This window comes from Stomoxys calcitrans, chromosome 2 (assembly GCF_963082655.1).
Source record: "Stomoxys calcitrans chromosome 2, idStoCalc2.1, whole genome shotgun sequence".
Taxonomy (NCBI): Eukaryota; Metazoa; Arthropoda; class Insecta; order Diptera; family Muscidae; genus Stomoxys; species Stomoxys calcitrans.
Genome location: NC_081553.1, coordinates 203,428,236 through 203,455,863, shown reverse-complemented (window position 1 = coordinate 203,455,863; position 27,628 = coordinate 203,428,236). Strand labels below are relative to the sequence as shown.

At 41.3% G+C, this 27,628-nt stretch overlaps 1 protein-coding gene across 4 annotated transcripts in view; it reads left to right on the top strand.

Annotated features, from left to right (window-relative positions):
* The window catches only part of LOC106091405 (hemicentin-2), an 844,000-nt gene that overhangs the window by 714,848 nt on the left and 101,524 nt on the right, over window positions 1-27,628 (top strand). For all 4 annotated transcript variants that reach the window (XM_059361549.1, XM_059361550.1, XM_059361548.1 and 1 more), the window contains one exon: window positions 20,678-20,838. In XM_059361549.1, coding sequence (XP_059217532.1) covers window positions 20,678-20,838 — 161 coding nt within the window. The remainder of the gene's footprint in view (window positions 1-20,677; window positions 20,839-27,628) is intronic.

The window sequence follows — 27,628 nt, the reverse complement described above, 5'->3', positions numbered from 1 at the left end:
TGCCTATTTGATTTCTAGAGTCCTTGCAAGCTGCAATTTTTGTCCGATTTAGCTGAAATTTTGTATGCGGTATTCGGTTACGACTTCCAGCCGGAATAGGCCATAAATTATGATGACAACGCCATCCACATGGGCAAAAACGTGCACCCTTACCATCTCGAAAGACCTGAGAATCTAATTGATAACCAAAAGTCACAAAAAAAGGAATAAAATCCTTTTCTCCGAAGTCCAACGTCATCAAATTGCAAATTCTGCCCATGAACATTCCACTACGGAACAGGGCAAACTTCTCTCCGATTCTAGATAAAACTCATTGATAAAGGTCCTCTTTTTGTAGTCGAATACTAACGGAGTGCCGCAGTGCGACACTTCTTGGGGAGAAGTTTTCGCATTGCAAAGTACCACACAAATATTGCCAGCATTAGAAGCGGATAAGTACCGTTGAAATTTTTTCTGATATTTGCGCCCGGATTTTAATCCAGGAGATCAGCGTCATAAGCGGATATGCCAGCTTCTGAGCTACTGGGGTCGTCTGCCAATGTCAAGGTAATATTATCGGCATTTCAACACCGTATCACCCAATTCACCAATGGCGGAGGTCCTCATATCTTCCAAAGCCTTATTTCCACCCGAGATAAGTCTTCAGCAATAATTGGTGAGATATCTCCTGAATCCCAAACCAACTTTTAGCTTTATTTTTATAAAATCCGTCTGACACAACTCTATTAGGCTTGTTGATGACATGTGAGTTTCAAATACTGAATGTCTCCTGTTCCCATCTGCCGAATCCAATCTTCCAATTGGGGGTTAAAAGATTTGAATTGCAGTCTCTGAGTCTCAAAATGGATTCGCATTCTTAATGATTGATTGGTATCCATAGGTGTGTCTTTAAATTACTAAATTAAATTAAATTTGTTATTAAATTAATTACTACATTTCCCATGAACATTCCATAAGGGATACTTCTCTCGCATCAATGAGTGCAGTCCGATTAATGTTTAAGCTCAATGATAAGGGGCCTCCTTTTTATTGCCGAGTCTGAGAGGAATTTTAACAAGTAATGGAAAAACCACCGTTGAAAATTTTTCAGATCTTATCGCTGGGATTTGTACCCAGGCTTTCGGGGTCATAGGCGAACATGCTGAACTATGCCCCATAGTGACCTTCCTTCCGAGGAAATATTTTCCAACTAAAAAAGGGAGAAAATCAATCAAATTTTTACCAATTCGCACAAATAATAAGATATTAGAGTACTTTTATAAAACTAGAACAGGAAGCGACCAATCGATTTCAGCTCGGCCCGAAAGACCAAAAATTTATTGAGTGTTATGAGGTCGGTCATTATGGCCAACTATATATTAGGCGTTGTGTCTGTCGGGGCTATGGATGAACATAAAGCGGTTTTTGTAGTTCATAGGTGTATTTCAATAAAATCAAGTAAAAACGTGCTGATATTATATACCCTCCACCATAGATCGCATTTGTCGAGCTCTTGCCACGGTATCCCTTTTTAGCAAACAAAGGATAAAAGAAAAGAATTGCAATGTTATTGGAAAAAAATCAAGTTATGGTTCATTTCGGACCATAATTGAACTGAATATTGAAGACCATTGCAGAAGTCATTGGGTAAAATTTCATCCAAATTAAGTAAGAATTGCGCATTTTAGGGGCTGATGAAGTAAAATAGGGAGATCGGTTTATAGGGGAGCTGCATTAGGCTATAAACCGATTATTGCCATTTCTGACACGTATATTAATCGTCATAAGAGAAGCCGTTGTACAAAATTTCAGCAAAATCGGATAATAATTGCGCCCTCCAGTGGCTCAAGAAGTCAAGACCCCAGATCGGTTTATATGGAAGCTATATCAGCTTATAGACCGATTTGAACTACAGTTGTTGGAAGTCATTACAAAACACGTCATGCCAAATTTCAGCCAAATCGGATAATAATTGCGTCCTCTAGAGGCTCAAGAAGTCAAAACTCCAGATCGGTTTATATGCCAGCTATAGCAGGTTATGGACCGATTTGAACCATACTCGGCACAGTTGTTTGAAGTGATACTAAAACACCTCATGCAAAATTTCAGCCAAATCGGATAAGAATTGTGCCCTCTAGCGGCTCAAGAAGTCAAGATCCCAGATCGGTTTATATGACAGCTATATTAGGTTATGGACCGATTTGAACCATTCCTAATACAGTTGTTGGAAGTCATAGCAAAACACGTCATGCAATATTTCAGCCAAATCGGATAATAATTGCGTCCTCTAGTGGCTTAAGAAGTCAAGATCCCAGATCGGTTTATATGGCAGCTATATCAGGTTATAAACCGATTTCAACCATACTCAGCACAGTTGTTGGAAGTCATAATAAAACATCTTATGCAAAATTTCAGCCAAATCGGATAAGAATTGTGCCCTCTAGCGACTCATGAAGTTAAGATCCAAGATCGGTTTATATGGCAGCTATATCAAAACGTGGACCGATATAGGCCACTTAAAATCCCAACCGACCTACACTAATAAGAAGTATTTGTGCAAAGTTTCAAGCGGCTAGCTGAACTCCTACGAAAGTTAGCGTGCTTTCGAAAGATAGACGGACGGACAGACATACAGACTGACGGATAGACGGACGGACATGGCTAGTTCGACTTAAAATGTCATGACGATCAAGAATATATGTACTTTATGGGGTCTTAGACGAATATTTCGAGGAGTTACAAACAGAATGACGAAATTAGTATACCCCCATTCTATGGTGAAGGGTATACCAATTTTACTGTTCTGTGGCTAATTTAAATCAAATAAGCTGTCGGTAGATTTGGTTCATTTGTAATCCCCAGTGACCTAGCTTAATTAAGAGTATCTGCGCCAAATTTCAAGCGGATGGCGTTATTTGTTCGAACGCTATCTTGTTTATAGCTAAGTTCGGAAGATCCATGGTGGTGAATATTATTTGCAGCAGCTGGCATGGCACATCATTTCACTTTCTAACATTAGTTCCTTTGAAACTTTCCTCACAAACTTTCTCAATGAATTGGACATTAATTGTGACAAATCTACCTCCGTTAGTTATCGAAGTTGGAAAATTTTACGTATCACTTGCAGCAATTTAATATAGAAAAATTTTTTTTGGTTTGAATTTCATCAAGTATTCGATAACACACAGCCATCACCAATAGCAATATGCAGAAAAAAAAAATAAAAACACTATCAACATTTCAAATATACTCCGTAAATAACTTTGACAAATGAAATGTAATGTAAACAAAATGCACAGGTAAACACCTTATAACCCATTTACCACCGATTGTGAATGTTTTCAGAATGCTGAGAATGCGATGGATGCTTTCTCGCACTCCCAAGTTCCCTAGTACACTGCTGCACACTCTCACACACTTGCAGTCCATTTATTTATTTGCCTCAATATACGAAAACACTTAGACACATAATCTAAGCAATCAATTTCTATTACGTTTACTTAGTTTTTTTTTTCCTCTCCCTCTCTCTCTTTCTCTCTTTGACTATTTCCTTATTTTGATTTCCTTGCGTACACACACACACACATGCATACTTGAGCTAAGAAAAAGAAAGTTTATTTCTCTCCAATGCACATGAATGGCTGCCGGAAGTTTTTTTTTTCTCAAGCAATCACCGTTAGAGCCTTAGCTGCAATGTCCTCCAGCTTGAGATGGAACGTTGAAAGAAATTGATTGTATTAGGGAGACATTGAAACAGTGAGGGAGAGAGTAGACGGCGGAGAAAACAACAAATGTGCAAGCACCCACTAAGTTTCACCCACCAAGTGGCCAAAGTTTCAAGATAAATGTGACACAAGACACTACAGCTAACGGGGGGGGGGGGGCTCTACATAGCTGCAATTGCTGATAGCTGTGGTACAGTTGTTGGTTTTGCCATGCTGTTGCCAAGTTTTCCACGCATGGGGCATGTGAGGACTAACTTAGGGCCATACTGCGAAACAGAAGCAATTTAAACAAATATACACACTTCTCCTTGAGGCAATCAAACAATTCAAGCAACTGTGCATGTTCCCAATGCGGGAAGGATGGCAGCGGGATATCTACTTCGGATTTATACGTACAATTGTGAAAATCCGTATTGCTTAAATGGATGCTCAATAGAGGCTTTATTAGGGTTTAAAGATCAAATGAAGACTGGGTTGAGGTAGGCCAAGCTGATATGAAAACACGATCCTACTATGGGATCGATGTAATCTTTTAAGATTTAAGGCCTTTCAATAACAAAAGCAAAACGTTGAGATATATCAGCTGGTTTATGGGCGGTGTACCCTTCCCGCCCATAAAGTGCATATGCAAATGATCATCCAAGGTGAAGAATAATTCAAATTGATACTGAAAACTCGTAAAGCGGATGTGAATTAGTACGCTAAAGGAGCGATCGTGTAGGTTGTGAAGCAAAAAAACCATGACAATGATGCTCAGGGGCACATTATCATGGGATAGTCAGCCCTTGATTCGATCCGGTGGAGCTAGCATCCGAAGTGATCTGGGAGTGAAAAAGGGAATGGGTTTCCTTGCCCATTAGTATCGGCTGTATTAGAATATGTTGTTTTGTTTTTGTAGCTACATTGCATCGCTACCTCGATCCTCGTCAAAGATGAGAATGCTCGTTACGGTCCATAGGACCGATCGCTGTGGGAACGTCATGACCATTGACCATTTAAACGCACCAAAAAAATTCGCATTGTCATATCTACCATCATAGACACTCAAAATTTAAGCAAGAGCCGGTGCCGCCCGGGCTCTCACTGAGACTCTCCACTCCATACCGCTGATTTCCGGGACTGCAGTTGCAGCGGAAACGTATGCGGAGTAATACAATACTAAGCTTCCCAACTATCCGCTATCCGCAACCTGTGGACACTCCCGTTAGCTCTTAGACGAGCTTCTCGTGATAACTATTGGATTGCCCAAAAAGTAACTGCGGATTTTTTAAAAGAAAGTAAATGCATTTTTAATAAAACTTAGAATGAACTTTAATCAAATATACTTTTTTACACTTTTTTTCTAAAGCAAGCTAAAAGTAACAGCTGATAACTGGCAGCAGAAAGAATGCAATTACAGAGTCACAAGCTGTGAAAAAATTTGTCAACGCCGACTATATGAAAAATCCGCAATTACTTTTTGGACAACCCAATACATATGACCACCACACAGATCGGAGCTCAAAGATGCAGCCTGTCTATTGTTCATAGTTATCCCGTGCCGGAAGAGTATGACCGGTGTAATAGGGTAGTCCTTCGCTTTCTGAAAAGTGGTTGGGTTCTTAGTAATAGGCCCAAAAACTTAAATCGGATGGTAAAAACGCCTTTTATGGGTCCAAGGCCTTAAATCGGGAAATCGGTCCTTATGACAGCTTTATCAAAACATGGACAGATCTGAGCCATTTAAAACATGGATATTGAAGAGCATAACACAACTTACAGTGCAAAGTTTCAGCGAAATCGCTGCTTTTATTGGCCCAACAACTTAAATCGGGAGATTGGTATATATGGCAGCTATATGCAAATATAGCTCGATCTCGACCATGCAAGGTACGAATTTCGATGGGCCTAACAGAACGCATTGTGCTAAGTTTCAGCGAAAGCGGTTAATGAATTCACCTCTATGGGCCTAAAATCTTAAATCGGGATATCGATATACTTGTATGTGTATGACAGATAAAGTGTTGGAAAAAACAATAGGGACAACAGTTATTAAGAACGTTATTGCACAAAATGAGTAAGAAAACATGATTTTTTTGTATTAAAAGCTCACACAGAGGAGGGCCTACTGTTTCCGTAGCGTGAGATGCGCTCATCAGCAACCCTTTCCTGGCCAGATTTTTGACCGCTTCGTTCCCGTTCTACCTTAATGGCTCGACAACCATCGCTCAGGTTTCTTCCCATGCATCGAAGAAATTGTTATCATCTTCTAACCAGTCTCGATGCTTCAAAGTCGGATTCTTCAAAGTCGGCTCGACGGAGCCTTTAGCGTCTCCTAACTATCCACGTTAATTGTGTTAGTCTGATCAGGCTTCACGATCATCTTGAAAAACGTTACCGCCTTCTAAGAATCTAAACGATTCTCTGATTCTAAGAAATTCAATGAAAACTCCTGTGGCGGTGGGGTACACCTGCGCAAAGACCCCTTTTCGCGATAGGTATGGTAATTAGTCACGCAACATATAGTATACCTCATACTCCTCAGCTCTTCAGAGATAATCACCACCGCGGTATCCTGTACCTTAACAATTATGCTGCACAGGATACAGTTGAGTAGAGCTCGATGGACACCAGCCATCCCTTTATGAGAATCGGCCAAAACAACGGCCGACCACGGCCACAGCCCTTAATTCTTTCCTATAGAGTTGCGAAAGGAGTAAAAGTGTGTTTGAGTTCTCTTTTGATCCTTTACTGAAGTTGCTTCTCCACGTTTGTTTCTGTTAAAAAGCAAGTACTTCGTCCGCGGAGAAAGAGGCAGCTCTATCCAAATCAATATCATCAGGCACAGCGATGCATGTACCCACACCCCATTTTCCCAAAAGAAGAATTCACGAAGTTTAAGAAGCTCCAGGTACCTGGATCCCTCAATTGTAGAGCCATCTTCGCTGCCACACACTCAACACACTGATGCAAGAACCTAAGATTAAGATTGGTTTTCATCGCCCCACTCGGGGTACTCCTTAGCTCTTCAGAGATCAGCAGCGGCTCAGTACCCTGTACCTTATCAATTATGCTGCACAGGACACAGTTGAGTAGAGCCCGATGGCACACCAGCCATCACTTTATGAGAATCGCCCAAAACAACGGCTGACCCCGTCTCTTCCCCTAACTCTTTCCTATAGAGTTGCGAAAGGAGTAAAGTGTATTTGAGTTCTCTTTTGATCCTTTCCATGAAGTTCCTTCTCCAGGTTTGTTCAAGAAGAACGCCCAAGTACTTGGTCCCCAAAGAGAGACACAGATCTACCTAAACCAGGACTATCCAGGACAGCACGTAATGTAGCCACGCCGCATTTTCCCGGAATAAAAGAAAAATTCACGAAGTTTGACGAGTTCCAGGTAACTGGATCCCTCAATTGTAGTGCCATCTTCGCTGCCACACACTCACCACACTAATGCTCCTGGATCCCTCATTCTTAGCGTCATATATACAACACCCGGAGATTGGTATTCATCACCCATCTCGGGGCATTCGTCCCTTTCCAGAGATCAGCACCGCCGTTGTACCCAGTGGCTTATCAATTTTGATGCAGAGGGTACCGTTGTCTAGAGCCCAATGCTATACCAGTTATCCAAATATGAGAATCGACCAAACAACTGCAGACCCCAGCCACTGCCCTTAATACCTTTCTAGAGAGTTACGAAAGTAGTAGAATGTATTGAGTCCTTTCTTGATCATTTCCTTGACGTTGCTTCTCCTGCTTAGTTTCTGGTCAAGAATCACGCCCATGTACTTGCCCCCCGCAGCGAGAGAGAGAGAGGCAGCTCTACCCAAACCAGGACCATCAAGGACAGCCGCATGTAGCCATGGCGCATTTTTCCAGAATAAAAGAAAAATTCACGATGTTAGATTAGCTACGGGTACCGGAATTGCTCAATCATAGCACCATCTTAACTGCCACACACTCAACACACGGATGCCAAAGCCTAAGATTGTGATTGGTATTCATCGCCCCCCTCGGCTGTACCCTGAGCTTTCTCAATAATGCTGCGGAGGGCACGGTTGTTTATAACTCGATGCCGTACCAACCATCCATAAATGAGAATAGGCCCGACATAAGCCCCTAGCCTATTGAGTCCTCTTTTGATCCTTTCTTTGACGTTCCTACTCCTGCTTAGTTTATGTTCCAGAAACACGTACTTCGTCCTCGAAGAGAACGACAGTTCAACCCAAACCAGGACCACCCAGGACAGCACCGCAAATAGCCACTCTCCGTTTTTTAGAAGAATGGAAAAATTTCCGAAGTACCTGGATCCCTTTGCTGCCACACACTCAACACACTGATGCATAAGCCTAAGATTGATAGTGGTATTCTTCGCCCCTCTCGGCTGTACCCTGTGCCTTCGCAATAATGCTGCGGAGGGCACTGTTGCCCAGACCCCGATGCCTTACCAGCCATCTATGGATGAGAATCGGGCAAGCAACCGCTGTTCCCGGCCTATTGAGTACTCTTTTGATTCTTTCCTTGACGTTCCTAATCCAACTTAATTTATGGTCCAGAAACCCAAACTAGGACTACCCTGGACAGCGCCTTATATAACCACGCCACATTTTTTAGAAGAAAAGAAACATTTCTGGCGCTCCAGGTACCTGGATTCGTCAATCTTGGTACCATATTCGCTGTCATAAACCAAACACACAGATGCAAAAGCCTAAGACCGAGATTGGTATTCATCGCCCCTCTCAGGCATTCGTGTCTCAACAAAAATTAGCACCGCCATTGTACTCTGCACCCTGTACCTTATGCTGCGGTGGGCACCATTGTCTAGATCCCGATACCACATCAGCCATCCATTGATGAGAATGGGCCAAACAATTGCCGTCCCCGTCCAAAGCTCCCGACATCTTATCGAGTTGCAAAAGGAGTAGAGTGCATTAAGTCCCCTTTTGATCTTTTTGTTGCCGTTCATTCTTCAGCTTAGTTTCCGCTCTTTAATAACGCTCAAGTTCTTCACCCCCGGAAAGAGCTGTTGCTCTATCGAAACCAGTACCATCCAGGACAGCGCCGCATGTAGCCATGCCGCATTTTTTTCAGAATAAAAGAACATTTGTCGAAGTTAGATGAGCTCCAGGTACCTGAATCCCTAAATCGTAGCGCCATCTTCCTTGTCATACAACCAAGACACAGATGCAAAAGCCTTATACCGAGAATGGTATGCAACGCCCCTCCCGGGACACTCCGTCTCTCTCCAGAGATAAGAACCTTCGTTGTGCCCTGTTCCTTCTCATTTTTGCTTCGGAGAGCACCGTTGTCTAGAGCCTGTTGCCATACCAGCCACCCATAGATGAGAATTGACCAAACAACCGCTGTTGACGGCCTAAGCTCTCAATGGTTTCCTATCGAGTTGCGAAAGAAGTAGATAGCATTAGTGCTTTGGATCGTTTTCTTGACGTTCCTTCTCCTGCTTAGTTTCTGGTCAAGAAACACGCCCAAGTACTTGGCCCCGGAGAGAACGGCAACTCTACCCAAACCAAGACCTGCCAGGACAGCTCTTTTGAAAACATCCATCGTTCTTCTTCTTGAGAATAGTACCATATATGTTTTTAAGGAGCTTATACCTAGACTGTTGGTCCTTGCATTCTCAAATAGGTTCCTCAACGCTTTCTGAACGTGGCCTTTAATAGTGGAGCGGAAGCCACCAACCAATTTGGTGACTACGTTATCCGCGCTCTACCCAACCCAAGACCTGCCAGGACAGGTTTTTTTGAAAACATCCATCGTTATTCTTCTTGAGAATAGTACCATATATGTTTTTAAGGAGCTTATACCTAGACTATTGGCCCTTGCCTTCTCAAATAGGTTCATCGACGCTTTCTGAACGTGGCCTGTAATAGTGGAGCGGAAGCGACCAACCAATTTGGTGACTACATAATCCGCGTAGGCAACGACCTTCACCCTTTACTTCACATAAGACCTGAAAATCTCATAGATAATTAGAAACTACAGAGGAGACAAAATCTCTCCTTGCGGAGTTTCTGTGCTCACAATCTTCCCAATCAAGCCCTCCGTCAGTGAGGCGTTGATAATCCGGGTTTTCAACATCGTATCAGCCCAATTTTATAAGAAAGAGGTATACTCATTTCCATTATAGCTTCGAGTATGGACTCGAGCTAAACGTTATTTAATACCCCTCTATGTCCAATCATGCCGCAAAAGTGTTAAAGCCCACACTCAAATTCCTTTCTTTTTAGCCAACTACATCATGAAGGGCACTGTCAATCGATCGACGCTTTGTATAAGCATTTTGTGTCGAGACAGTCCCTAATACCAGTGTCAATTAGTCTCTACAGATTTTTCAAAACGAAGGATGAGAGTCGGATTGTTCTGTAGTCCTTGAGTAGTGTGTGGATCGGTTTATCTGCCTTCGGGATGAAACCGTTGAGATGGTCTCACGCCCCCTTTCGATAACTTCTAAAAATCATCTCAAAGGGTAGTGTATTATACGGTCCCGCCCTTTATAGAAAGCACTACAAATTTCTGCACTATGCGTCCTAGAGGAAAATGGACCTTAATTCCTGACTCCATCAAAAAATTCGGAATTTTATCGAAAGTCCATTAAAAATCGAAATTTCATTTGGAAAACTTAAACTGCCTGTATCTCCTAAGCTATGTGTCCTAGAGGGAAATGGGCCTTAATTCGTGACTCCATCAAAAAATTCGAAATTTCATCGAAAGTCCATTAAAAATCGAATTTTCATTTGGAAAACTTGAAATGGCTGTATCTCCTAACCATGCGTCCGAGAGAGAAATGGGCCTTAATTCGTAACTCCATCAAAAAATTCGGAATTTCATCAAAAGTCCATTAGAAATCGAAATTTCATTTGAAAAACTTAAAATGGCTGTATTTCCTAAACTATGCGTCCTGGAGGGAAATGGGCCTTAGTTCGTGACTCCTTCAAAAAATTCGGAATTTCATCGAAAGTCCATTAAAAATCGAAAATTCATTTGGAAAACTTAAAATGCCTGTATCTCCTAAACTGTGCGTCCTAGAGGGAAATGGGCCTTAATTCGTAACTCCATCAAAAAATTCGGAATTTCATCAAAAGTCCATTAAAAATCGAATTTTCATTTGGAAAACTTAAAATGCCAGTATCTCCAAAACTATGCGTCCTAGAGGGAAATGGGCCTTAATTCGTGACTCCATCAAAAAATTCGGAATTTCATCAAAAGACCATTACAAATTTCATTTGGAAAACTTAAAATGGTTGTGTCTCCTAAACTATGAGTCCTAGAAGGAAATGGGCCTTAATCCGTGACTGCATCAAAAAATTCGGAATTTCATCGAAAATCCATTAAAAATTGAAATTTCACTTGGAAAACTTAAAATGGCTGTATCTCCTTAACTATGCGTCCTAGAGGGAAATGGGCCTTAATTCGTGACTCCATCAAAAATTCTTTGACTCTGTTATCATTCCCTTTACTACGGACAGTGACTCCGCACTGTTTTGTATCTGGAGGACAGCCATGTCATGAGGATATATTGGTTCACTGGCAAGTGCTTAGCAGCCAGCAGCTCGAGCATTTCAGAGCTAGGTTCCGTGCTGTGGAGGTTCCGTTATACCCAAGATTGTCTCTAATGGCTTTTGTATGCCAGGAGGACTCATTCACTCACTATATCGACTCGCATCAATTGGCCCATGGGACCCTCTTGAACTATTTCCCCTCGCTAGCGTACTTATTTGGGGACTCCCTGTACAGTTCCCAGTCCTCACGAAGCTTGGTATTATTTGCCCTATTATGGAGCCTCATCGTAGTCTGTCTATGTCTTCTCAAGTCCTCTTTCCACTTAACAAGCTGCATTATCTTAACCGGTTAGGTCAGATGGCAGTTCTACTTACAGCTTCTCAGCAGTGTCGCGAATGATTCTTGATCCATTTTGCCAATACGCGTGATGCTTGTCTACTCAAGAGTTGCTGTGCCATTGCAGCTACCGTTATTATTAAGAATGCTTCTAATCGTTTTCGGATTCTAATAAAGGACTCTGTGAAGCTTGAAGGACTAAATCACTTACTATATCGACTCGCAACAATTCAACCATTGGGTCCTCTTGAACTATTTCTCCTCGAGCTAAACAAGGTGGGGTATGCTAACCATGTAGGTCAGATGACAATTCTCCTTACAATTACTCAGCAGACTCGCGGATGGTTCATGATCCATTTAACCAATGTGAGTGGTGCTTATCTACTCTTGAGTTGCTGTGCCATTGCAGCTCCCGTTATATCTAAGAATGCTTCTAATGGTTTTTGGACACTTATAGAAGATTCTGTGAAGCCTGAAGGACTCATTCGCTCACTATGTCGACTCGCAACAATTGATCCATGGGGCCCTCTGGAACTATTTCCCCTCAAGCCAAAGAATCTGTGATATCCTAACCGTGTACGTCGGATTTCAGTTCTCCTTACAACTACTCAGCAGACTCGCGGATCATTCATGATCTATTAAACTAATATGCGTAGTGCTTATCTACTCATGAGTTGCTGTGCCATTGGTGTGAGGTGGGTCATCTGGCGAAAAGGGATTTTAGGTAGCTCCTTCCAAAAATCAAATTTCAAAACTAAAAGTTTTATCACTCTTAATTGACCCCTTTCAAGTTTGTCAATGCAATGTGCAGCTAAGGACCTTCTCTACAGTCGTTGTCATTCATTGTGAAAAAAAATCACCCCTGTTCTTGCCGGGTACGCAGTTTAAAGCTAAACCCTTGCACCTACACTCACTCACACACAGAATCTCAATTCCCTCTTCATCTTCTTGTGTGCCATAGATTGATATAAAAGATTACATTACACCAGGAAGCAATCAGTGCGGACACAAATCAACGGCAAACTTTTTCAAACACACATCCTTTTGAACCTAAGCATGCATGCATGCATGTGTGTTTGGTTTTTGTTTTCCTTCTTTCCACTAAAGGCTATATCCTTTGGTTTTTTTTTGCCCTGAAGTTTTTTTTTAGTCTTTTCTTATTGGCTCCCATATTGGCTCAAATGTTGGTTGAACTAAAGATCTTTTCCTCCAAGTTTCACTGCTCCCTACCATGGAGGGGATTGTTTTCTTTTTATAAACTCAAAAACCCGTAAGTAGATGTTTCCAAAGTAGCTCCATTTACTTTGGTTTCGCTCAACTCAAACACATACTCCGTGGTGGTGATGGTGGCCTTACTACAGCGGCTTTAGATGTTTGTAAGGTAAGTGCATGTATGGTAGAGATGCACAATCCTTTGGGAATTTTATAATTCCGGATTTGTAGTAAATTTTATTATTGAAAATGTTGCCATCAATTTGGCATATCTGATGGAATGAAAGAACCGTGAATACTTTTATGCCCGAAGGTAAAGTCAAGACATGGATTTAGACAATTGTATTGATTTTATTTCGTAAAGATGTTACTTATCATTGAGTGGGTTAAGGAATTTTCAATGTAAGGACAACAAAGGTAATATATTATGGCATTTGGCTAAAGGAAATAATCGATGCCAAAGGAATATCAGCTTTTCATCTTATGAATGTAGCCATAGAAATCCCAATCAAGGTATGCTGTTATGTACTACAACATGGGTGGGAGGGATTACATTAACTAGCTAATCTAGAACCTTTAATGTGTCTTTTTAATCGCATATGTCGCAAAAGATATGTTCGTCCAAACCTCAGTACGCCTGAAAGGCATTCTATTCATTTATAGGTCCGACGGTTGAAAACAAATCAACATTTACTTAAAAGGATACTATCGGATGGACCGAATGTCAGAGGGGCAGATATGGTTAGACCATCACTGTAAAGACCGCCTTTGATAATAAGTTCGAATGCCTGCCCCTAACACATGACGCATGACGAGTTTGATTCCTTCAAGCCTATTTTGCGCTTAATGATAGTAAAATTTTCCACAACTCCATATTTCATCATACTTCGGCAATCTTTCAATAACTTTCAATATCATCAACTGTTGTATGCTTTGAAATGATATACTGACATGTCCACACATCTCGAAAGTTATGAACGCAATTCCGTCTGAATAACATTTGCCCAAAAACGTTTCAGTTTGTATTCATGCTTGAATGAATTTTACCTTATAATTACCATTTGAGAACAGCTCCCTCCTTCGGTGCAAAGGAAATCCCAAATGACCATTTCGAACCATTGACATATTACAAATCAATGTTTGTCAATGGCAATGTAAGCACGCCAAACAAGGACATTCATTTAGGGCAACAACAAGAAGAACAACAACTTTATTTAGGACCTTTGCACTGCTTGGCATTCGATTAATAATGATGACAGTTTTGAAATATTTAAATTACCACAAATTTATAGCTAAATGGACAGATTGTACAAATACTGATATCACTCTGAATGAACATGCATATGAATATGGCAACTATCTGGCCATGTGTGCCATAATGGGCAACTAGCGTAACTTATATGGAAAGTCCAAATTTGGTCAATTCAAGTAATTGACTGAAATATTTTACCACAACTAAATCAGCTATATTGTCAGAGTGTGTCTGTGCGTGCAAATAAATGCAAGCATTGCGTATGTGTGTGTAAGCGTGCGGAAAATGTGTAAGGCATCCAAGCAATCTAAGGTAATGTTAATATTATTTTACACATGTGTTTGTGCGAGAGTAGAGAGACTAATTTTGTAATAACATTCATGGACAACTTAATTTGTGGGCTATGCTACATTCATGATAAATGAACCAGCCATTTGTGATGTGGCACCACAATATTAACCACATTTATTTGACAAAAGTTTGATGTCATATATGTTTATTGCCCAAATCAGTGAAGCGAATTGCATTTAATCAGTTTTAATAAAAATTCTTCCAGTAGCAATTAAAATATTGTGGAAAATTAAAATATGACCAATATATTAAAATTTTCGTTGCCACATCAATTTACCAATGCAATAGCTATCTCATCAACATGTAATTGTTAAACTGAAAAGTGGGCGAATATTAATCCACCCCATGCCAGTATGGACATACACCTAAGCCACTAATCGGCTTGTTGTGCGCTCTATATACTAACAACTAACAAGTGAAAAGGCGTTAAGTTCGGCCGGGCCGAACTTTGGATACCCACCACCTCTATATATATGTAAAACACCTTTCATCAAAATTCGGTAAAAATTGCATACTATATGTCCCATAGCAGCTATATCGAAATATGATCCGATTTGAACTTAATACTAATAAGTACAATTCGTTGTTCAATTGTGTATAACAAAATATTGGTCTTTTTAGTAGCTATATCTAAAAATAAACCGATCTGAACCATATACAACATGGATGCCGAAATGCCTAATATAGGTCAATGTGACAAAATTCAGTTAAATCGGATTATAAATGCGCCTTTTTTTGGGCCAAGACTTTAAATCGAGATATCGGTCTATATGGCAGCTATATCCAAATCTGGACCGATCTATGCGATAATTCAGAAGTATGTCAAGGGGATTAACTGAACTCTCTGCCCCAAATTTCGGTAACATCGGACAATAAATGCGCCTTTTATGGGCCTAAGACCCTATATCGGAGGATCGGTCTATATGGCAGCTATATCCAAATCTGAAACGATCTGAGCAAAATTGACGAAGAATGTCGTAGGGCGTAACACAACTCACTGTCCCAAATTTCAGCAAAATTGGATGATAAATGTGGCTTTTATGGGCCTAAGACCCTAAATTGGAAGATCGGTCTATATGGCAGCTATATTCAAATCTGGACCGATCTGAGCCAAATTGACGAAGGATGTTGAAGGACCCAACACAACTCACTGCCCCAAATTTCCGCAAAATCGGATAATAAATGTGGCTTTTATGGGCCTAAGACACTAAATCGGAGGATCGGTCTATATGGCAGCTATATCCAAATCTGAACCAATCTGAGCCATATTGACCGAGGATGTCGAAGGACCTAAGACAACTCACTGTCCCAAATTTAAGCAAGATCGGATAATAAAAGTGGCTTTTATGGGCCTAAGACCCTAAATGGGAGGATCGGTCTATATGATAGCTATATCCAAATCTGAACCGATCTGAGCCAAATTGACGGAGGATGGCAAAGGGCCTAACATAACTCACTGTCCCAAATTTCAGCAAAATCGGATAATAAATGTGGTTTTTATTGGCCTAAAACCCTAAATCGGCGGATCGGTCTATATGGGGGCTACATCAATATATAGTCCGATATAGCCCATCTTCGAACTTAACCTGCTTATGGACAAAAAAAGAATCTGTGTAAAGTTTCAGCTCAATAGCTCTATTTTTGAGGACTGTAGCTTGATTTCAACAGACAGACGGACATGTCTAGATCGTCTTAGATTTTTACGCTGATCAAGAATATATCGTATATACTTTATGGGGTCCGAAATGGATATTTCGATGTGTTGCAAACGGAATGACAAAATGAATATACCCCCATCCGTCGATGGTGGGTATAAAAAGGCATTAAGTTTGCCCGGGCCAAACTTTAGACCACCCAGCTTTCGCCATAATCCGTAGAAAAATGAATCATTTATGAACCCATTGCAGCTATATGAAAATATAGTCCGATTTGTGCCAAATTCGCGACGGACAGTGGTCTAATAAATCCAATTGTTACTGTTTGTTCCGCATAGGCTCAAAAACGGCTGTGTAGGTTGGTCTGAAAGGAAACATAGCATATATAATTTTTTGGTATAGGGAGGGGGGCGGACCCTCCCCCTAAACCCAAAAGTACAACCCAAAAATAAAAGTGGACCGATGGGATTCAAATTAAAGGTATTTTGGAGGAGAGTACGAATTTCATAAAAAAAGTTGGATCCAAGTGGGGGGGGGGGGGTGCCCCAGCCCTAAAACCGCTGTAAATAGGATTATTTGACTATCATGACAATATGGGACTCAAATGAAAAGTATTCGAGAGTAGATTACGAATATGTTCAGGAAGTAGGAATAGGCTTTATAATTTATTGATAAGGGAAGGGGGCGGACCCTCCATCGTTGCCCCAAAAAAACACCACCCCAAATCAAAAGTGGACCGATCTGGACAATATGGGTATCAAATGAAAGTTATTCGGGAGTAGATTTCGAATCTGGCATACAAAATCACATCGAAGTATAGGGGGTCACCCACAAAAACGCCCAAAATGGGCACATTATGGGCACATGGGCACTCGGTTTGTTTCTTCCGTATACACTGAAAAATGGCAGAATCGATTTTCTCGAAATTTTCCCATATTGTATAAGTTGGTCTGAAAGGAAGGCTAGATAATTTTTTGGTATTGGAAGGGGGACGGACCCTCCACCCTATGCCAAAAACACAACCAAAAATCAAAAGTGCGCCGATCGGGACAATATAGGTATTGGAGAGTAAAATACGAATTTGGTATTAAAATTTGCGTCTAAGTACCCATCGGGCAGACCCAACCCCAAAACTCCCCCATACAGACATATTGGACATTCATTTCAATATGGGGCTCAAATGAAAGGTATTCGGGAGTAAATTTCGAATCTGCCATACAAAATCAGATCGAATTATAGGGGGCCACACCACCCCTCAAAAACGCCATTAGACCCATTATGACAATATTATGCTTGGCTGAACCGATTTTCTTAAAATTTTCATAGATTGTGTACGTTTGTCTGGAAGTAAACATAGGCTATATACTTTTTTAGATATCGGGTAGAGGCGGACCCTCCCCCTTACCCCAAAAACGCCACCCATATCTCAAAGTGGCCCGATGGGCACAATAAGAGTATCAAATGAACGGTATTGGAGACCAAAAAACGAATATGGTATTATAATTTGGGTCCAAGTAACCACCGCAAAGTCTTAACTGAATATCTGCATTTTTAAAGAATGTTGTGTGATTTCAACAGATAGACAGACAGACGGACGGACATGGCTAGATCGTTTTAGATTTGTACGGCAATCAGGAATATATATACTTTATAGAGCCGAAAATGGATATTTCGAATGAATATATGCCACGGATAAATATACCCCTTCTTTCGATGGTAGGTTCAAAATGTAACCTCGAAAAAGAAAATCTAAGTTGGGAATTCCGTGGTTCAGAAGAAGTCAGAGTTTGGTGCGGTTTGACATGCTTGACATGTGGTTTCGACACGGTGCGTATAAGAATAGATCAAGAAGAATAATCGGGAGAAGCCGATAACACAAATAAGTAAAAGCGATCGGTTTATATGGCAGCTATATCAACAAATGGACCGATATGGCCCATTTACAATCCCAACCAAACTATACTAATAAGAAGTATTTGTGCAAAATTTCAAGCGACTAGCTTTACTCCTTCGAAAGTTAGCGTGCTTTCGAAAGACAGACGGACGGACGGACATGGCTAGATTGGCATAAAATGTCATGACGATCAAGAATATATATACTTCATGTGATCCCAGATCAATATTTTGATGTGTTTCAAACGGAATGACTATATTTGTATACACCCATTCTATAGTGGAGGGTATAAAAAACACTATGCAAAATTTCAGCTAAATCGGACAACAATTAAGATCTCAAATGATCCAATTGGGATCGTACTTGGCATGGTTGTTGGAAATTGTAACGCCACGGGCAAAATTTCAGTTGAATCAGATATTAATTGTGTCTTCCAGGGGCTGCAGATCTCAAATTAGGAAATCGGTTTATATGGGAGCTATATATAAATGCACCGATTTGTATCGTTCCTGGCTTGACTGTTGGCAATCGTTACAGAACATCATGTGCAAAATTTCAGCCATATCGGATAAAAACTGCTGCTACCAGGGGCTCAAGAAATCAAATCGGTACATCGGTTATATGGAAGCTATATCTAAATCAGAACCGATATGACCCATTTGCAATCCCCAATGACCTACATAAATATTAAGTATCTGTGCAAAATTTCAAGCGGCTACCTTTACGCGTTCGACCGCCATTGTGATTTTGGCAGACGGACGGACGGACATGGCTAGACCGAATCAGAATGTCGAGACGATCCAGAATTTATGTACTTTATGGGGTCCCAGATCAATATTTCGAGGTGTTACAAACGGAATGACTGGATAAGTATACCCCCATCCTATGGTGGTGGATATTAAAAAACCACTCAAATTTTTAGCCAAATCGGACAACAATCGCCTTCAAGAGCTAAAAATCTCAAATCGGGAGATAGGTTAATATGAGAGTTATATCAGGTTATGAACCGATTGGAATCGTACTTGGCATGGTTGTTGGAAATAGTAACGCCACCGGAAAAATTTCGGCTGAATCAGATAGTAATTGTGTCTTCCAGGGGCTATAGATCTCATATCAGGAAATCGGTTTATATGGGAGTTATATAAAGAAATGGACCGATTTGGATGTTCCTGGCATGATTGCTGGCAATCGTTACAGAACATCATATGCAAAATTCTAGGCAAAACGGAAAACACTTGAAGTTTCTTGGGGCTCAAGATCTCAAATCAGGATATCGTGATATAAGGGAGTATATCTGATAATGAACGGATTTGGATGGTACTTTGCACGGTTGTTGGAAGTCAGAACACCTCATGCAAAGTACCAGCCAAATAGGACAGAAATGGAGGCTTCTAGAGGCTCAAAATCTCAAAACAGACTGTTAGTCTTCTCTTTTGGGAAATGGTAGCGCAAAATCTTCTTAAAATATTTTATATTACCAAAGAATATTTCGATACACAAAAACAAAATCAAACAAATCGCGAAAGGGGGGCACTTTGTCACCACTCCTATGGGGGACCACCTATGGCCTATTTTTTAAACCGTTCACCATAAATGATCTATTACGTATGCTAACTGAGGAGGGATTTGAAACCGAAGATTTTATAGTACTTCTAAGGGGTATGGATCCGAACCAGCTATGCAGAAGGGCCAAAAGTGTTCTTCAGATGGCATACGACTGGGCTATACCTAGGGGTCTCGATGTTAACACATAAAAGACTGAAATCTGCTTGTTCACGGAAAGACAAAAGTGTGTCAATTTAACTCACCACGTTTCCTCAATAGGTCAAATACTTAGGTGTGATCTTGGATAGGAAACCGAAGATTCAAGAGAGTTCCAAAAGCCTCACAGATGTTGGGCCCTATGTATACGGGCCGTAGGCTCGAAATGGGGCCCCAAACCAAGGACTGTCCACTGGCTCTACATAAGCCTCAGTAGTTTGGTGGACTGCGATGGAGAAAAAGTGCAACTTTAGGATAATACAACAGGTTCAGAGAGTATGTTGTCTTGGCATAGGCGGAATGATGAGGATCACGCCCACATGGCACTGGAGACTATTCTAGATATACGACTTATTGACATACAGATTAAGTGTGAGACAGTCATTGCGGCTATGAGACTTAGATTGGGGTTAAGTGGCAGTCTGCCATCAGACTCAGACGTTTTCATCCATTGTGATACCACGGGAACAGAAGACATAAGATGCCTTCTAGTACCTAGTCAAGATTAAAACCGTGTCCGAAGCCGCCACATGACCAAAGAGAAAGCTCCCTAAGCCTCACGGCAGTGGTCACAGCAATTTGTCTATCCACAATGTCCAGTGGCATTAGATGTACTATTAAATTCAGTGCATTAAATGGTGTCGTCCTCAGTCCGGCTTTGATGCACAAACAAGCCATCCTTTGGATCCGGGTGAGTATTGAACAGCAGGTGAAACTGCTACCTGTACTTTGTGCCCAAATTCACAAGGATATATGGGCAGAAAGACATAGCTGCAAGCTACTAAAGGTCAAACAATGGGTATAACTCTCTCTTTCTGGGTGTTACGAACTAATTCAAAGAGTTATTGTATCCTCTACCACGGTAGCGGTGTAGGTTATAAAATCAAAAGCATTTGAATAAAAACTGCCTTCTTTAATTAAAACCATTATAATTTATTCAAAATATGCCATATTGCTTGCATTCCCCCATATAATTGTCTTTTTGTTGTATTTTCTTACTTTTCTTACAGAGCTGTCTTCATTGCTGACCAACGATTTTTGGCTTTAAAACAACCGGACAAATTTTGGACTTTGCAAATAAAATATGTGCAGGCTCGTGATGCTGGCGCTTACGAATGTCAAGTGTCTACAGAACCAAAAGTTAGCGCTCGGGTGCATTTGCAAGTAGTTGGTAAGTTATAAAGCGTAATTCGGTCTTTGTTGACTTTTTGCTTGTTGACGTTTGCTCGTTTTTTTTCTGCCAAAAAAAAACCACTAAAGACGACAGAGACAACAAGGCCAGTCCAAAAGAGCCATAGCAAACGTTTTGTTAAGCCAACATTCACTTTTTGACCATATTTTGTGGTTTTTTTCTCTTGGCCTATGGAAGTTATTTTGCATATATTATTTAAGTGTATTTGCCAAAATGTCGGTTTGTCTTTCTCGTCCTCTTGCTTCCTGTACAATTAACACTTATTTTGTGTACTTTGAAGGTTTTCTTATCCTTTGGGAGTTTTAAAATTTTCCAAGGGTCAGTTTGGAATTTCTTAAAAAAGCGATGGCCATAAAATTTGAAATATAAACGGTTGTTCATGTGACCCGCTTTTTATGAGTTGAAGGAGTTGGAATTGCCAAAGAGCAAAAAATAAGATCAAAGACGATGAAATTTAAAATGAGAAATTAACGTATTAAACATTGAAAAGTTTGGACAGGCAGATTTTTTTTTACAAGGTAATCTTGTTTCAAATACTTTAATCAGTTTAAAAAATGATTTTAACCACTTTTGTTATTCTTAAAATTTTTCTTGAAAAACAAAGCAAGAATAAGTAAGAGCGTGCTAAGTTCGGCCGGGCCGAGTCTTATATACCCTCCACCATTGATCGCATTTGTCGAGCTCTATGCGCGGTATCTCTTTTTAGGGATCTTGACCTCTAAAGAGGTCAAGAGATCGGTTTATATGGCAGCTATATCAAGTTCTCTACCGATTTACACCATACTTGGCACAGTTATTGGAATTCATAACAAAACACATGATGCAAAATTTCATTCAAATCGGACGAGAATTGCGCCCCTTAGAGGCTCAAGAAGTCAAGACCCAAGATCGGTTTATATGGCAGCTATATCAATACATGGATCGAATTAAACCATACCTAGCGCAGTTGTTGGAAGTGATACCAAAACACTACGTGCAAAATTTCTATCAAATCGGACGAGAATTGCGCCCTCTAGAGGCTCAAGAAGTCAAGACCCAAGATTGGTTTATATGGCAGCTATATCAAAACATGAACCGATTTAAACCATACCTAGCGCAGTTGTTGGAGGAGATATCAAAACACCACATGCAAAATTTCAATCAAATCGGACAAAAATTGCGCCTTCTAGAGGCTCAAGAAGTCAAGACCCAAGATCGGTTTATATGGCAGCTATATCAAAACATGAACCGATTTAAACCATACTTAGGGCAGTTGTTGGAAGTGACACCAAAACACTACGTGCAAAATTTCAATAAAATCGGATAAGAATTGCGACTTCTAGAGGCTCAAGAATTCAAGACCCAAGATCGGTTTATATGGCAGCTATATCAAAACATGGACCGATTTAGCACATTTACAATACCAACCGATCTTCACTAATAAAAAGTATTTAAGCGAAATTTCAAGCGTCTAGCTTTAATCCTTCGAAAGTTAGCGTGCTTTCGACAGACAGACGGACAGGCGGACGGACATGACCGTGACATGACCGACTTAAAATTACATGACGATCAAGAATATTTATACTTTATGGGGTCTTAGACGCATATTTCGAGGTGTTACAAACAGAATGACGAAATTAGTATACCCCCATCCTATGGTGGAGGGTATAAAAATGTGTTAAGTTATGGTCAACCACCTACATATTTAATCTTAGGTTAAAATAAGTCGGAAGTTAACTTGGGAAAGTTGGACTAGGCTCAAAGTGCGCGCCAGCGGAAAAGCACGGAACTCAGAAAGTACTTCGACAGCAGCAGTAAGTGAAGAATCTAAGGAGAAATCGTCCACACCGCAAGTGCCCAGTGTCCTGAGGAAGAGTGATTCCACAGCTTTCTCAACTGCCCCTGGGTGCGTACGGAAGCTCATCATGACAAGTTCTAACAAATCTTGTGAAGATGAACTCCTGGTGGAGTCAGAAGACGAGGCTAACACCAGAGTGGTGGAAGTTCTGAATCATGATTATGGTCCGGTTTCTACAGATAAATCTCCACCATTGTAAGGCCGCTTCGGCTGGACTAAAGGTCCCCCTGATGGCTGGGGGATTTGACGGGGTTCTTATCTAGGAACCATCCTGCACCACTATCCCTTTAGACTAGAAAAGGAAGTGGAAACTACTGAGGATATAGACGTAGTGGTCTAGCGGATCAAGAAGACCCTGAATGACTCGCTGGGGCAAACAGCGACCGCCATGTTGGACCCCAGAGCTGGTTGGTCTAAGAAAGGACTGTAGAAAACTCTTCAACAGAGCCAAAGCCACAAGAGCATCACACGATTGGGACATCTATAAGGCTGAGCTAAGAAAATATAAGGGCGAGCTTAGAAAGGCTCAGAAAAACTCCTGGGAAGAATTCTGATGCTTCGTGGAGGATACATCTGAGGCCTCTAGGCTAAGGAAGATTCTGTCCTTGAGACCTATTACGGTGGGGTATATCCAGAAGTCAGAGAATGTGTGGACAATGTCTAGTAAGGAAACACTAGAACTACTCGTTGATACACATTTCCCGGGAAATTCTCCAACGGACAACGTGGCGCCAGAAGAGAGTTTCACTGATATGCATTCGTCGGAGGCCGCAGATGTATCCTCTACGGAGCTGCAGAATTCTACCCAGGAATTTTTCTGATCCTTTCTAAGCTCGCCCTTATATTTTCTTAGCTCAGCCTTATAGATGTCGGCTCAGAAACAGTAGGGAAACTGACATCTATAAGGCTGAGCTAAGAAAATATAAGGGCGAGCTTAGAAAGGCTCAGAAAAATTCCTGGGTAGAATTCTACAGCCCAATGGAGGATACATTTGAGGCCTCTAGGCGAAGGAAGATTCTGTTCTCGAGACCTATTACGGTGAGGTATATCCAGAAGTCAGAGAATGCATGGATAATGTCTAGTGAGGAAAAACTAGAACTACTCGTTGATCCACATTTCCCGGGAAATTCTCTAACACACAACGTGGCGCCAGAAGAGATTTTCACGGATATGCATACGTCGGAGGTCATTAGAGAAATTGTGTCTGAGCCGACATCTATAAGGCTGAGCTAAGAAAATATATGAGCGAGCTTAGAAAGGCTTAGAAAAATTCCTGGGTAAAATTCTGCAGCTCCATGGAGGATACATATAAGGCCTCTAGGCTAAGGAAGATTCTGTCCTCGAGACCTATTACGGTGGGGTATATCCAGAAGTCAGAGAATGTATGGACAATGTCTAGTGAGGAAACACTGAAACCACTCATTGAAAGACATTTCCCGGGAAATTCTCCAACGGACAACGTAGCGCCAGAAGAGATTTTCACTGATATGCATTCATAGGAGGCCATTAGGAAAATTGTTTCAGAGCCGAAAATCCCTTGGGCGATAAAAAGTTTCGACTCCTTTAAGTCGCCAAACCCTGATGATGTATAGGGTTGCCCAAAAAGTAATTGCGGATTTTTTAAAAGAAAGTAAATGCATTTTTAATAAAACTTAGAATGAACTTTAATTAAATATACTTTTTTTACACTTTTTTTCTAAAGCAAGCTAAAAGTAACAGCTGATAACTGACAGAAGGAAGAATGCAATTACAGAGTCACAAGCTGTGAAAAAATTTGTCAACGCCGACTAATGAAAAATCCGCAATTACTTTTTGGGCAACCCAATATCACCGATTAAATTACAAGCTGTGTCTGATGGACTGGTTCCCTGGCTTAGGGAGATATATTCTGCTTGTATCAGAATGTCATATATACCTGTGGAATGGAAGGACAAGAAGGTTATTTTCATTCCGTAAGATGGAAAACCTTACCACACGAAAGCGAAAGATTTTCGCCATATTAGTCTGTCATCCTTTATTCTGAAAACTCTTGAGAGGTTGATAGAAACATATCTTAGGGCAAAGATCTCTGGAGATCGCCTGTTGCGGCAGCAACATGCATATTTGCAAATTGCTAATTTTGTCCATGAACAATTCACTAAGGAACAGGGGCAAACTTCTCACATATCAATGAGTGCAGTTCGATTCAAGTTTAAGCTCAATGATAAGGGGGATCCCTTTTATAGACGATTCCGAACGGCGTGCCGCAGTGTGACACCTCTTTGGAGAGATGTTTTACATGGCCTAGTACCTCACAAATATTGCCAGCATTAGTAGGGGAAAACCACCGCTGAAAATTTTTTTTCTGATGGTCTCGCTAGGAATCGAACCCAGGCGTTCAGCGTCATAGGCGAACATGCTAACCCCTGCGCTACGGTAACCTCCAGCAACATGCATATAGTAAAGGCAAATCCACTGAAACAGCCCTTCACGACCTTGTCGGCTGCACAGAGGGTTCTCTCGCTGTCAAGGAATATGCAATGGTAGCAGTTCTTGACATTGAACGTGCTATCATGAAGTCATGTCATGACGTCATGACGTCAATCATGAAGGAGTTGGAGTTTCTAGGCATCAACTCTACCGTAAGAAAGTTTATTAATGACATACTTACTAAATGATGCATTACTGCAGGCTTGGGATCTGTGATCTAAAAAGATGGGTCAGCAGAGGAACATCTCAAGCAGGTGTACAGTCTCCTCTACTTTGGAGTATAGCCATTAACAATATACAATATTATTGTCTGTGGAAGTAAAAGGCGTAAAAGTGGTCGCGTATGCTGATGACGTGGCAATTGCGGTTAGGGGAAAGTTTCCCAGCACTCTAAGAGATATACTTCAGGAAGCTCTACGTCCAACAGCAAAGTGGGCTACCGAAAGTGGTCTGGGTATAAATCCGTGCAAGACAGAAATAGTTCTTTTCAGCGGGTGATACAAGTTGCCTACAGTGTCACCAGTCTCATTGGGTGGAGAAAATGTTCCATTTACAAAATACCTGGGTGTTTTCTAGGACAGGAAACTGATCTTCAAATCCAACATTTTGGAAACTGCAAGAAAGGCCACTCTTGCCCCATACACCTGCATGAGAGCCATTGGCAAAATTTGGGGATTTAGACCGCGTGTCATGTATTGGGTATATACTGCAGTTGTCAGACCTATTATGCTATATGGTGTTGTGGTCTGGTGGACGTCGCTTTAAAAATCCATCTACTGCTCAATACTTAACCGAATCCAAAGTATGGCTTGTTTGTGCATTACTGCCGCATTGAGGACGGCACCATCTGATGCATTGAATTTAATGCTACATCCTATGCCTCTGGACATTGTGGATACCCAAATTGCAGCGACCACTGCCGTGAGGTTAAGGAAGCTTTCTCAGTCCAAAACTGTGCCCCTGGTCATGTGGCGGCTACGGACACTGTGTTATCCTTGATACAATATCCGATGTTCTAGGCATTGTGGATTACACCCTACATGAGACGCTTTTTGAAAAAAATTACTGTACCACTATGCCTGCTTGTATTGGATTTGGAACTACGATATCACTGGTAACAGAAGTTACTTCTATACGGATGATTCCAAACTAAACGACCAGGAGGGCTTGTACTCTAAAGATCTAGAACTGGTCACATCGAAGAGGTTACCAGACCACTGCAGTGTGTATCATGCAGAGATCCTTGCAATTAAGGAAGTGGTGGAATGGCTAAGATTTAATGTCATTACGACGATTGACATAAATATCTTCTCAGACAGCCAGGCAGCAATTAAATCCCTGAAGAACGTATTTCTGAACACAAAAACCGCCCTCGACTGTCGCAGATCTCTCAACGAGATGGCTGAACAGTTCAAAATTCACCTGTTCTGGGTGCCGGGCCACAGAGATAGCCCAGGGAATTTTAAAGCAAACGAGCTTGCGAGACTAGGAACTACCCTACACACTACAGGGTCTCTGGAATCTGTGGTTATGCCTCTTTCGACATGTTAGCTAAGTTTTGAGGACCAAGCCCGAACGGCAACGAATGATAGATGGTCACAAGGATGGGGCTGTGAGCATTGCAAAACTATGTGGCCTTATCTAGACTTGAAGAGGTCTACTACTTTGCTGTCATTGACTAGAACAGACGCCTCAATCATTGTGTCCGTCATGACAGGTCTCTGTCTTATCGGAAAACATGCTGACAGACTGAAGGTTGTCAGCAACGATTTTTGCAGAAGCTGTAGGGACGTCGAGGAACAAGAGACTATAGAACACCTTCTGTGTGTATGTCTGTGTAGCTACTCGAAATATTCGTTTGCGACTCCATAAAGTATATATTTTCTTGATCGTCGCGACATTTTATGTCGATATAGCAATGCCCGTCCGTCTTTCCGTCCGTCCGTCCGTCTGTCCGTCCGTCTGTCCGTCCGTCTGTCCGTCCGTCTGTCCGTCCGTCTGTCCGTCCGTCTGTCCATCCGTCTGTCCGTCCGTCTGTCCGTCCGTCTGTCCGTCCGTCTGTCCGTCCGTCCGTCTGTCCGTCCGTCTGTCCGTCCGTCTGTCCGTCCGTCCGTCTGTCCGTCCGTCTGTCCGTCCGTCCGTCTGTCCGTCCGTCTGTCTGTCGAAAGCACGCTAACTTCTGAAGGAGTAAAGCTAGCTGCTTGAAATTTTGCAAAAATACTTCTTATTAGTGTAGGTCGGTTGGTATTGTAAGTGGGCCATATTGGTCCATGTTTTGATATAGCTGCCATATAAACCGATCTTGGGTCTTGACTTCTTGAGCCTCTGGAGTGCGCACTTCTTATCAGATTGAAATTAAATTTTACACAACGTGTTTTGTTATGATATCCAACAACTGTGCGATGTATGGTTCAAATCGGTCCATAACCTGATATAGCTGCCATATAAACCGATCTTGTGTCT